The sequence below is a fragment of the Branchiostoma floridae genome, chromosome 4 (assembly GCF_000003815.2).
Source record: "Branchiostoma floridae strain S238N-H82 chromosome 4, Bfl_VNyyK, whole genome shotgun sequence".
NCBI lineage: Eukaryota > Metazoa > Chordata > Leptocardii > Amphioxiformes > Branchiostomatidae > Branchiostoma > Branchiostoma floridae.
This window is the reverse complement of record NC_049982.1, coordinates 14,826,796-14,840,096: the sequence shown is the minus strand read 5'-3', so window position 1 is coordinate 14,840,096 and position 13,301 is coordinate 14,826,796. Positions and strand designations below refer to the sequence as shown.

General features: G+C 45.6%; 1 protein-coding gene and 1 long non-coding RNA gene across 3 annotated transcripts in view; both read left to right on the top strand.

Moving 5' to 3' along the window:
• LOC118414984 overlaps positions 1-13,301 on the top strand; it is an 87,048-nt gene that overhangs the window by 26,300 nt on the left and 47,447 nt on the right. The gene's annotated exons all lie outside the window — the stretch shown is intronic.
• Positions 2,408-5,136, top strand: LOC118414983 (nanos homolog 1-like). The gene has a single exon (XM_035819352.1). The coding sequence runs from the start codon at positions 2,698-2,700 to the stop codon at positions 3,580-3,582; it is 885 nt and encodes a 294-aa protein (XP_035675245.1). The 5' UTR covers positions 2,408-2,697; the 3' UTR covers positions 3,583-5,136.

The window sequence follows — 13,301 nt, the reverse complement described above, 5'->3', positions numbered from 1 at the left end:
TGTCTAATGATATCTGCTAGTATTTTTCAAATGAACCTTCTTTTGCTGCTTTTGCTTTCGCACTCAGGTCTATTGTACATCCCCTCTTGTACTAAAAGAGATACTAGTATGCACTGGATCATGAATATGCTATTTCTTCTGCTAGCACTGTAGCACATGAGGTTTTATCAAGTTGAAAATAAAAACCTTCTTGGTTGAATCCATATCTATCTTTCTCAAACTATCTCTCAATAGAGCACACACACCTTATGCTTGTGTAGTAGAGTTAGGGAGATGGTACGTCGACTGCGCTAGTCAGCCGCTACAACCTGTAAATCTCCCCATCTCCTCCAGGCTGGCTCAGCCAGGTTCACCCTACATCTCTGCACTCTAATGGTTAGTCCCCTGTTTCTGAGGGCTAGCTCATTTCAGTTTTTAGGAATGGAAGAGTGTTGGGTCAAAAGGAAGCATTAAAACCTCCAGCCTGTCCGGATCTATGGTATGAAAGGGACATCAAAGGTTTTGCCAAAGTGCTATTACTGTATTTAGCAGTGCCACTTAAATATGATATCATATAGTAGTTCATTATGTCATATTGTATGGTACTATATTAATAATTTGCTTGTACTATTTCTTAAGCACTGTGTGGGTGCCAGATATGGGTACATCCTACTCTATGTAAAAATAAATCTAGTATGGAGAAGGGTGCCTGTCTTCAAATCACATGTTTGTGTGTGCGTGTGATCTAAGGTTGCATAAAAATATAGCAAGGAGGTTATTGGATATAGTATTATTATCATACTGGTGGTATGCACAGTATAACTCATGCACCTGTACATGTATACTTTTAAGTTGTAGAAGGATGAAGGACAACCAAGGGCATAGAGTTGGGAAGGTGCTCATCAGACAATTTTTTCAGGTTTTTGCTTATATCCTCTTTCATTTTATCAAGACCACAGCAGGAGAACTTGGATTGGACCAATTAAAAAGTGAAAAAATGGAAGCAAAACTTAGAAATAAAAAAAAGATTAAAAGTAATTGTAATGTGAAGATGTCCAGAAATATAAGTTATGTGCCATGGATTCTTTAATTTTCATGTTGTTTTTGTAAAACTTGGTATTGAAGTGTTTATTTGGTGTAGATATCTGAAGAAACTATTGCCATATCACATTTTACTTGCCTTGTTTAAACTTTATGATTTCTCTCGCTTGAAACAATGTTCTTGAAGCTTATTTGGAAAAAGCGCGAGTACTCTTATTGAAAACTAATGTGACTGTCAGTGTTTTGCCCTGCCCTGGCACCAATGGGGTTTAGACGGATGGCCCAGTTTGGCGGTTGGGAGTAACGCCGCACTGATTGTGGCCCAATTTTCCAGCCGGTGCGCACAGAGTGGCAAACAGTGTACAGTAGAATTGACTTGTGGCCGCGGGGTTATCGCATAATGAGCCCTCCGTAAATACACTGACGTCACGCGAGGTGAAAGCCCTTTGGTAGTGGGGGCTGTGGCAAGGAAACTCAGCGATATGCCGCAAGGAGCCTTCTATTACTCAAGGATATCTATTTCTGTTTGTCTCTTGCTGTGGACAGTCACAGAAAGTGTATACAAGGAAATTTTACGGTGGTTAGGAGCTGCTTTTGTGTTCTTGAATCTGTTGGCATTCTGTATTGATGTCATTGTGGGACGAGGTGCGAGTTTCTGGTGGATGTGAGAAATGGCTGGAAATAATAGAGAAGTCCGGAGGGTGAAATTAGTGATGGAAAGTGTCACAAACAATATCTGGGCCATCAATGGCTGTTTCTAATCTCTACCCGGCTGTTTTCCATATCAATAAGTTGCGGTTTGATTAGAGATGTCGTGCTAACGAGTGAAACCAATTCGGCATGTGTACCGACGGTCCCACTTGTTTGTGACGGGTATCTCTCGTCAGAAAGGGGCGGGGAACTTGTTTGATGAGCGCGATAAACAACAATGCCCACTTATCCCGACCCGCGTTTGTAGTGCTAAACAGGGCGAGGTGCGATACTGAGCTGGGGGAAAAAACGCCGTCGAGAGCGCGGGAAATAAGAATAGACTTCGCAGCGGTGCGAAGCCGCGAGAGTGGAGCCTGGCATGCGGTGTGTACTGGCTTCCTTGCCGCAACATTCCAGAAAACCCCAGCGGCCCCTCTTCTTGGCCCATGCGGTTTGTGGTTTGCATGCTTCTCTACCGTTCCGCCGACTGCAAATCGACTCCTGAACAACGGGGTGCTTGTTTCTGCGTTGACGGCATTGGTCCGATGCGTCCATGTGATAGTGTTTGGCGCCAGCGTGTCTGGCTTGGTCGCTGCTCCTGACAGCTCACGTGAGCGATAGGAGAAGGCCGAGAATATTAATTACGAACACAACAGGTGTGCGCATGCCCAGACCGATTACGCAGGCGCACTGGGCACGGAATGCGATAAAAACAAGCCTTGAGGTCAACGAAACTCCGCCTCTTTCCTTTGTCAAACAGGGCCTATGTTTTCTTACAACTTTTCCAACATCAGAGTTTATTCGGAGCGTAGGCAGCAGACGAGAAGGGGTGGGGAACTGCTCTTACGGACTGAAACCACGGCAGGGAGAGCGGAGAGAGCAGTTGTCGTACCGAAGGAGTGCACGAGACGCGGTACGATACTTCGAGCGAGCGGTGTGTTTACGTTCTGGTAACGTCTGTTTCGGCGGCGCCGCATTGACACCAGCATGTTGCGAGCCATGTACCTACCGGGCGCGGAGGATTTGCTCGAGCCTCTGCCTTTGACAAGCTCGCTGAACGAACTGAACCGAAGTCAGCTCAACCGATCCTACACCAAGCCCGTTCCCGTCCGCTCGGACTTTTCCGTCTGGGGGGACTACCTCGGCCTCGTGGACTTGGTCAAAAACGTTCAGCTTGCTCAGGGCATCCAGGAGTCATTCTTGGGGTTGGACATGTCAGTACGGAGGCCCGCCCCCTCCCTACCTCTCTCCGACCCCCTAGGCAGTGGTAGTACGGGGCTCAGTCCGTCGCTCAGCCCGACGAGCGACGAAGAAGTTGACAGGCTGTTCGCACCCATCAGCCGAGAGCGTTTCGACAGCCTGGGCAGTTCGGGCTCCTCTTCTTCAGCGAGTAGCGACTTTTACCTCAACGGCAGAGAGAGCGACTTGGAGCTGGGCTTTGCGTCCTTGTTCGGCGATCTGCGGCTGGACTCTCCGCCCAACAGCCTAGACGGGTACGACTTCAGCAGGCAGCGGCGCCGAGAGCCTCCCAGTGCCTCTCTCAGCTCCCGCGACCGGGACATCCTCTTCTCGGTGGCTGCACGACGACGGGCCAGTAGGATGGCAAGCGGTGGTGTGGGCAGCAAAAGTCAGGTGTGTGTGTTCTGTCGTAATAACGGGGAGTCGGAGACCGTGTACGCGAGCCACATGTTGAAAGATTGTACGGGGAAAGTGACTTGCCCTGTCCTTATGGCCTACACGTGTCCGCTGTGCCATGCGACGGGAGAGGAGGCGCACACCATAAAGTACTGCCCGCAGAACACCAACCAGCTACCCAACGTCAAAAGCCTGAAGACCGCGCGCACCTCCACGGGAAAGAAGCGGCCTGTTTAGAGAGCGCCTCGCCTGGATTGGTGTAAAATTATGACTCGGAGCAAATCTGTGCTGCACTCATTCTTCATTCAGGACCTTTGCATACGCGAAGAATCGGACTTGCCATGCATGCAAACTCCAAGCATAGGACTTGATTCTGCCGAACCGTACCCAGGGACTGTATGTATAAATAGCCTTCTCATTCCGTCAATTTCAATGGATGCAGAATTGATAACGAATTGCGTTTTGTTGTTGTATCGCTCGCTCTGATGGAGGGATGCTTGCTTAGGTAATCCTTAATCGTGTCTTGCCTAGACTTGAGACGTTGTCATCAGTCCAAATCGTGACAATTTAATTGACTGATAACTGTACCACTGTTGTTTTGATGTGAGCGGTATGAAAAAGTGAAGCATTTTTGCAAATTCCGTGGTTAAAGTAGCTTTCGTGGTCTAATGATACAAACCTACGTGGCTCTAGAGCGGACAGTTGCTGCCTCAACGGTGAAGAAATATACGGGCACATTTAAATGCATTCTAGGTTCCATGACATGTTGAGAAAAGTTGCGCATGTATTCAGTATTGTGTAATAAGTTCGGCGGTGAAAAAATGCCATTTTACCGCCGATGTGCGAATTACTTCCAAATCTCTTGTCGCTTTCTCGCACCAGAGCAAAAAGCTTCTATATTTTTTGGATATCAATGAAACTTTTGTGAAGATAGGGCAGTGAATGTTTTGTATACAAATATGAGAATTGTGTGTGCGTGTGCGATGATCAATTCTTGACAGGCTGTATCGTTCAGACGTCACTTCCCGGGGCCAATCTCAGCTAGATGTAACGAATATTCGCAGTCAGAAATTAGAGATTTTATATATAAATTTATCTCTAATGATCAGAGGTGATTTACGAAGATGATGGCTTGATTATTATACCGATTCTCATGGAGATTCAGATTACGTTCTAGCAATACAGCGATATTGTTGACAATGCGAAAAAAATCAAGTTTTATATGTATTTGAAATTGTTGACATTTTTGTAACGCAGCTCTTGTATTGTCAGCCTAGATTTGGCCTTACAGAGAACCAAATCGCTCTATTCACATTCAATTCGCGCCATCATCCCATTTTCACCTGTTCAGATTCACTGCGTTCGTTTTGTTCAGTTGTCACTACCACCTTGAGACCGAGGTGTTTGATTTTATTACGTTGTTGCAAAGTTGTAGATGTAGCGCTCTAATGTCTATATTTATGTTAAAGGTTTAACTTGTTTACCAGCCAATGGAGTTGAGCTGAAAATATATTGTTTGCTCAGATGTTACGTCGTTCAGCTGCGCTGACGGTTTTTGATAACTATTCGCCGGTTCTATAAGAGAGCTATATATTGTATTTACTGCAGAAAAAGCGGCAACATATTTGTTATGACGTATCATTTCCCTTGTTATTTGTTATATTGACAAGTTTTGTAAGAGTTATTCATTATGACATTGTTCTTAAAGAAGTCACAAAGTCTTCACTGTTATTTAGTTACGTTCGTTCAGTTCAACCATAGGAATAAATCGAGTTATGCTCGTTCCATGGATACACGGCTTTTTCTCTTCATTTTCGATACATTTTCCCGATATTCTAGAGGCGTGAGAATTTAGGAAGGTAACTAGGGCTAGTGAGAACTTAATGACACCATATACACGTATATAGTTATGGTGGTGTCGGTCCACGATTTTAGAGAATGTTATTCGTAGTGTAGTTTTGCCACTGCATATAAGGGGGACCATCTCAGGGTCAGAGCGGGGGTGTGTAGTTAGGCAGTTATAGAAGTGTGAACAGGAAAATGTGAATCGCTGATTTTCAGGTTACGTTTGATCAACAATCGATAATCAATTTTAGTCTATGTAGTTGAAACCTTTTCCTGACAACTTATCCTGATAAAATTGCATCAGTTAATTATGACACAAGTCTACCGACGAGTTCCTTTACGTTTTTACTTAACGTGTACTTACTCCGAGCTCGGGAGTTTGCTGGAAGTACTCTACCGTAATACTAGAAGAGATTTTCAGCAAGACCGATGAACATTTCCATCTAGACTGATAAAAATACCAGCGGAGCTAGCCGGCCACCAAGAGCATGGTTCGAAAGTAGGCAACTATTAACAACGTCCGTCATAATTTACGGAATATCGATGTAATTCCGGTTGACCATGAATGAAACCTGTAAGACCACTGCTGTATTCAATCTTGCTGTGGAGCTCTTCGTCTTCGGTAATACACGTGTTTCAAGTCACGACGTACACACGAAGCCATGTATAAGAACGTACACATAGATTTATTGGCCAATTCCACATCACCAGCAAAATATTGAGGAAATCCAGGTACTCTAAGTTTGACGTTATTAGTAATGCGTGTTACAGACTGTATGTGCGAAAACCGCGAACTCTCAATTGTACTGCATGGGGAGTTATTTAGCGGGCTTGCTGTAGTTAAGTACTCTGACTGGGGAGAGTGAAATACTAAATAGTATGCCAATGGCGTTGTCGAAACTGGCGACCAAACAAAGCTGCAACCAAAGCTGGCGTATCGGTGGCCTACCAAGAGGCGTGTGGTGTTCGCATACTTGAAAGGTTGTCGCGTATTGTCGTGGAAATAATAGACGGGTAAGGGAACCCGGGTAAAACCCGGGACAAGTATGTGGTTACTGAGCCTTCTGTGTACGCTGAAATTACCGCTAAGTGCTTGTGGATTGCGGTCAAACGCGAACCGAAGCCCAGCTTCCTGAGCATTACAGCCTGCCACTTATCAAAGTGTACACAGGCCCGATCTACTAGAACTCCTCGGAAACGTGTTTTGTAAATAACTCCAGTCTGCAGGCATTGCTTGGACGTATGGATGTGTTTCTCTTATTCTTAACAAGTTAAAGCGGTGCTTTGTTTCAGGTCATAGGGACGAGGTAAAGACTCGTATGATAAATCTTGCTTTCCATTTTGAGTTGTGAATTTGTCACCTCGTGTCGGCACGAACAAAACTTTGCATATGTTGAATAAAACAGTGACAGTAGTCGAATCTAAAATATGACTAACGTAACTCCCGATGTTACTTCTGGTAGGAGACAGGGTTTACCTCTCTCTGTTAGCCCATTGAAATTATGGTGAACCTCCATCCATTCTCTGCTCAGCCTCGAAATCTATACGTTGTCAAAAAAGAGACGGATTTCTGTACAACATAACCTACATTATTTTATACTGACAAACATGACGTCCCAGCAGGTCTGGTATGTAGTGAAGTCTAGGCTTCACACGGTTCGATGAAATACGGTAAGATCTTGAAGGTTGTTTGTCGTTACCAGAGTCACAAGTTTGGCGTGCAAGTTGAGCACCAGAACATTGAACACATGCCGTCCAGGCCCAGACTTGGTCGTGGTGCAGAATCTTCGGCAAGCGATTATGCCGTGTGACAATGAGACGTTGGGATGTTGCCAGAGACAGGAAAATGGTCATGAATGGTTCTATCGTCAGCTACTGTAGCCTAGATGTGAGGTAATATCATATGCGGCGGTGAAGCCATAAGCCATGTTTCTCGCCGCCTTGTTTGTAAACACCCTCGATACGCCACGCCGCTTCCGATCTGAATTTTCAAAATTGGCGCGCTTTTTCGAGCCGTGGGACCAACCACCACCTCGGACGACACGTTCGAAGTCGCCATCCTCTGTCGCCATCCCTAGCCCTGGCGACGGCTACCGGAGCAGGTGGAAATCCTGACGTCTCGCACCAAAACTCACGTGGATCGTACAGACGTGGGTTCCCCAAGAGAAGAATCTTCTTGCGGGATACGGGGCCCAATTAGCCAGGGTCTCCGGGGCGCGCCTCTCCGCTATCAATTGACCATGCTGGCGCCAAAGTTCCGCGGGCCTTGACAGATCGTTCGGGTGATCAAATTACAGGCGAGCTTCCCGATCGTGGCCTACATCGGCGATGTGGCCGGGCCGGAGCCATGGTGGCCCCGAACCTAGTCAAACCACCAGATTTGTCTTCAACACGATGACCCCGAAGAATGGGAATATAAATTATTATTAGCTTGTGTGGACGTGCGAAGTTAACGTTACACTGCATCTCTCTGTCCCAGTAGCCCAAGCCCTGTCATGGGGAATTCCTCGCGGCGGCCCAGTAAAGTGAAAGTGATGACGTAATTTGGGCACGTCAATCATCCATCCACTCCGGCCATCGCGGATGGCGGCAATTTACAAACAGTAGCAGAGACGTGGTTTTTCTCGGCGGTTAACACGTTGACACTGGCAGGAAAAAGGTTTGTATTTCCTTCTACTTCGGACTTTGGAAATGTAAACTTTGTACGCAATAGACGGTAGCTACTAGGAGCTGGCCGGGCTGGGCCGAGGCTATGGCAGCACGCTGGGATCTCCAAGCAGAGGTTCGGAGGCGAATACGATGCCCGATTAACTGCCTGCTTCCAAACATCTGCATGGAAACGGATTGGCGTCAGTGGTAAATATATGTTCGCACACACAAACACATACGCACGCCTTCGCACCCGTCCTACCGTATTATAATTATTACAGCACGCGCCCCTTCTCTCGCCGACTTTATCCTGCGCCGACCTATGTTCTATGCGCAGACAGACGTGTTGCCAGGGTTTGGACTCTCGCCAGTGTCCACACCTCTACACTGGAAGCCAAACTCCGGATCTTGTCTCACAAGAATACCGACATCCCAGAGATGTAGGTCAGTCGGCAAAGATCATGTTGTCTTCGCGTTTTTGTTTATTTCAACTCGAAAAATTGTGAAGTTTTTTGTACGGATTAGAATGCATTGAACTACAATGTAGCCTCGATTGCAGACCCCGTCCCGATCTCAATAATATCTACCCTGTATTTATCGATATACAGCCGAATAAATGGAATCGAATCGGGCTGGGGTCTGGTATCCATAGGGCCTGGTATCCAGGCTAGCTACAAAGTAGGTCAGGCATGTCCAGAATCGAAGGCTGAGATAGCTACATGGTCTAGATAGGTGTTGGTTTGAGTTCTAGTCACTTCTTTATTGGAATATACTTGAAGTTTAACTTATCGAGCTGGATCTCCGAGGTCATCTGCACATCATTCCGTTCACTGAAGTTCATCCAGTTAATCATTATCACTTAATCCATTGCTGTACTGCAATGCAAATACATGTATATCACAACATTGCATCATAGACTTCCATATTCTCCCGAAGAATATGGTGACAATTTGAAAATGTAGCATTTTCATAATTGCCCGAATCTGGCCTCATACATCTGCTTGAAGAGGACTATTTTCCAAACAGAAGAAGGACCCATCTGGCCGGGTCCAGGCCCGGTATGGCTGTTGTGGGAGTTCGTGCTTCTCATGTTTGGACTGCCCGTAAAAACAGACGTGTCATCTCGTCTGCCCGTCCGGTTTTACCCCGACAGAACAACAAGCTAGGCAAATGTGCGGCGCCATACTGAACTGAATTTACGAGGAGAGGGGAGGGAAGTCTCCATAAATCTGCAGCGAGCCCGGTGGTCCACAATACGCGTTATTGTCTGGGATTCCGGGGTGTAAAAGGCACCAACGCGGCTCCACATGTGGGAGGCGCACGGCAAATTTCCTGCGTCTCCCGGGCGAAACTCGGTGGAGGTCCGGGACTTTCTAGTCTGAAGCTGAGAAAATGCACGGGTATGTCCGTATGAAGTGTTTTTCTTACGCTGATATTCAACGTGTGACAACCAGGTCACAGCTACAAGATACCGAGTGAAATAGAACTGGAATATGTATATGTATTGTAAAAAAAAAAATGCCCGACGACTTGAGTAAGGTGTATGAATCACCTGCCTCACCTGGAGTTGAAGCGTGTACTACGTACTGAACCAGGACTTATCGGACGGTCAGCAGGGCGTGAGATCGTATCCCGCTATCAACGGATGAACAGCTACTTGTATATTGTACAACAACTTCCGGCGGATTCAACATTTGTTTCCGGGATACTAGTAGTTGTGAAAAGCTGCACGTGAAGTGAAAGTGAGAAACAGTTTGAACTTTGAAGGAGGCACACTTTATATTTGTGTCAAGCGTAGAAATTAAATGAAACCAAAGTGTGAAAAATAAAAAATAAAAATAAAAAAAAAGACTAAAATAGCATTATTATAAGTGGGACATCCCTTGCACGAATTGCTCTCACAAAAGATGATCATTAGAACTTCAATAGCCTGGTTACCAAACCCCAGCCCGATCGAAAGATATTTGAGGTTGGGGTATGGTATCCAGGTTAGAACTTCAATGACTCAACCTTATTTTTTGTTCTAAATTTCTGGGATTATATCTGATTGGAGACTACCTGATGAATTATCTAGGACAATGAAGGACGCTAAACTTAAAAATGGCACTCCGGCTAGACACCGGGCCGCTATCGGTTATAAATTAAATGTGCGCGTTGTGTCGTATAGGTTAATTGCAAATTCTTGCCCAAAGGCTAATTACAAGTATACAGGTATAATTTAAGGAAGAGTATATTTTGTACAACAAGTGGTCATTTTACACTAGATCTAAAGGGTAATTTGTTCAACCAAGTAGGTTAACCTCTCGTTTAACTTGAACATACTGTGACCCCAGTGGATCCAGGAAACTGTTGGACAGTTCCTCAGCAGCGCAGCACTGATGACGTCGTGCGAGTTGGACTAAGCAGTGTGACCTTGAACATGTGTGAATCTGACCTTGGCGACCCAGACATACATACGAGTGGGAAGCATGTTGGCAGATGCACAAAAATGTGCTGTTGACGTCGTGGGCCAGCCTTGATGTAGCCCGCATGGGCACTGCTGCAGTAACGTTTGCCTACATGTAAACAAACACAGTCCGACATACATACATACCGACTTACACGCACACATGCGCCCACGCAACAAGTCCTGCAGACGGCGAAGGTTGCCTTTCCCCCTGGGTGCCCACAATCACAGGCAGATATTATATATAAATTGAGACGTTCAATATAAAACTGATACCACCGAAACTCGGTAGCAATCGGCAAACTATACGTAATCGTCATATGATAAGCAGTAAACGGGGGTAACGGGTAATCGATATGTGTACATGTAAGTTGGCCTGCTGTTGCTGCTAAACTTAGTCCAGGAGAGTCATACTTAAAGTGCCAAAATTAATATGGGATATGACAGTGTGTTTGAAACGGAATAGTTCTTGGTATGTCGAAACTCCCTCTCCTGACAGTAGAGAACCTTAGCGCATGCTGAAAACCGCGAACCAGCCCTCCCCCTCCAAAAATAATTATAATACTAGTAAACGTCGCTCCAAGTATACTAGTATTATAATTATATATAGCGACGTTTACTAGTATTATAATTATTTACTACTGTCAGGAGAGGGAGTTTCTGTAGTGTTCGTGTTTAAAACTGTGACACATGAATTTCCTCGTACGACCGCTAGCAGAGATATGCTATTCTCCAAGCAGAGGTTGAGTCGTGGATATAAGTTGTAGTCGGGAAATTTACTGGCGTCTGAGATGAGCGCGCCAGTAAATTTCCCGACTACACTACTACGACTGCACTACTACTATATCTCCGCGACTCAACCTCTGCTTTGAGAATAGGCAGTTATGCAACAAGCACGTTTTCTACGTCTATGAGGTTTTCACTAGTGTTATATATATCGTGTGCGCTCCATTAGGCATTAAAGCTTAAAGAAACGTTCGCTTCAAGCCCATTCTGTCGACCGGCGAAAGCAAGAGAGGGAGGAAGTCATTTGAGGAATCCGTCTCCTCACGTGTCCTCGGACATTTGGACTAATGGCCAATTAGCGTAGCCTGGCTACCACTCCTGCTGTCAAGTACACTTCTCCGCCGCCAGGCCGGCACGAAAGCTACGGAACAGACGGAAGGTTCTCCAATTTAGCCTGTGAATATCGGATTTTAAACTCCACGTCCGGACGACGTCCGTCCAGTCATGATGAGCGGACGTTTAGCCGTGACAATACCACCTCTCCTGCAGAACGAATTCTGAGAGAAATTTGAATGGTTTGGTGAGGATTTTATAGATATATATCCTAGACTATTACAGTAAGTCTGTGTGATAACTTGCACAACAACAACAACTACAAACCGTTACAGAGTCGAAACTACCAACATACATCTTGGAGTAAATCAGAACGATTTACCCCGAGGCCCTTCCCTGTGTGTTTGTGTCGACTCTACTTTCTACTCTACTCCCTAGAATATCGCACATGAAAATGCGACACGGCGGCTGTGAATGTGCTGTAGTTTGTGTGTGGTCGTTCAGATGACTTCCCAGAACACCCAAGCCACAGGTCCAGGGAAAATTTGTATTTATGAGCCGGCACCGTCGCCATTGGTAGCATAGCCTGCAGTCCGATGTTACATCTGTTGCTAGGAAACGCACGGCTGGACTACCCCTGGAAGAGGGCGCTGTTTGGATGGTCACGCTCCTAACGGGACAAACTGGTATCGCAGGCATGGCTACCTGTTGCCTGTGTTTGCGCATTTTCATGCCCGGAGCGAAAAGTTGTTTTTCTGCTGCACGCCAGAGATGTGACTATTTGTAACGTTACCCTTAGTGTTGTGGCTAATGTGTTCCTTATTTGGTGTGACCGATATCAGTCAGCCTGTCCGTTTGTCTTCAATATTTACGTCGTAAAAATACGAAATTTTTGTATGGTCTACAGTAGAGAATAGTACTAGTATATCGTTACTGACATTGGAATATCGTTATCAACAAGAGATGTTGTGGCTCATTATAATATTTTATCGTCAGAGAAATGAGATTTCGCTTGTGTTCTCAGACGTTTTTGACAAGTAAAAATGACAATGTAAAACATACGAGAATCTATTCTCCACGCAAAGGTTACGGGTCGAGTACAGGTCACAACAATGTAAAACATACGAGAATCTATTCTCCACGCAAAGGTTACGGGTCGGGGGAATACTAGAATTATTAGCCGCATTTTTTTTCAGCGGCTGTCCTCCTCGTGGAAAAAAATCGCGGCCTCCACTATTCCCGCCAACCTTAACATCTGCTTGGAGAATACTTCAAACAAACCTAGTGCGTTCTCGTGCGAAGTGTACTGATGAGCTCCCATGGTCGAAAAATACGGCATGAAAAAAAGAAAATGTCTCGATTTTCCCCACCAACCTCTGCTTGGAGAGTACTGATGAGCAATATTCAAGCAAAGGTCCTACGCTTCCAGAGCAATAGCACCATATTGAATATTTTGTTACATAAATAGTGATTATATGTTAAAAGACATGTCCATGCCTCTGTACCATTGCGGCTCTATTCAACCCTCCAATGTCCGCACTAAGAGGCGAGAACAGATCGATCCTGTACGCTGACTTGGCATCGATCTAACGGCATGTCGATTCGCGCTGGAAGGACGGCAGCAGGCCCGAGTCCCTCGGCTAGCGTGTCCATAATGCTGATAAGACCGGCTGTTTCTCTACCGTGTTCTGATGAGTTCTATTAACTATTTATACCTTCGCCAAGAAGGTTATATTTTGGTAGCCTCCGTTGCAGTCTTCGTACGGGGCTGTTTTTTTTTTTAATTTTGGGCCGGGGAAAGGGAGTTTTCCGAGGGGCAAAACTCCCCTCCACAGCAAACTTCCTTCCTCGGCAAACACCCTTTCCCGATACTCTCCAAGCAGAGGTTGGTGCGGAAAATCGAGACATTTTCTTTTTTTCATGCCGTATTTTTCGACCATGGGAGCTCATCAGTACA

Coding starts and splice junctions, on each gene's coding strand:
- LOC118414983 (XM_035819352.1), top strand. CDS start 2,698: ATGTTGCGAGCCATGTACCTACCGGGCGCGGAGGATTTGCTCGAGCCT.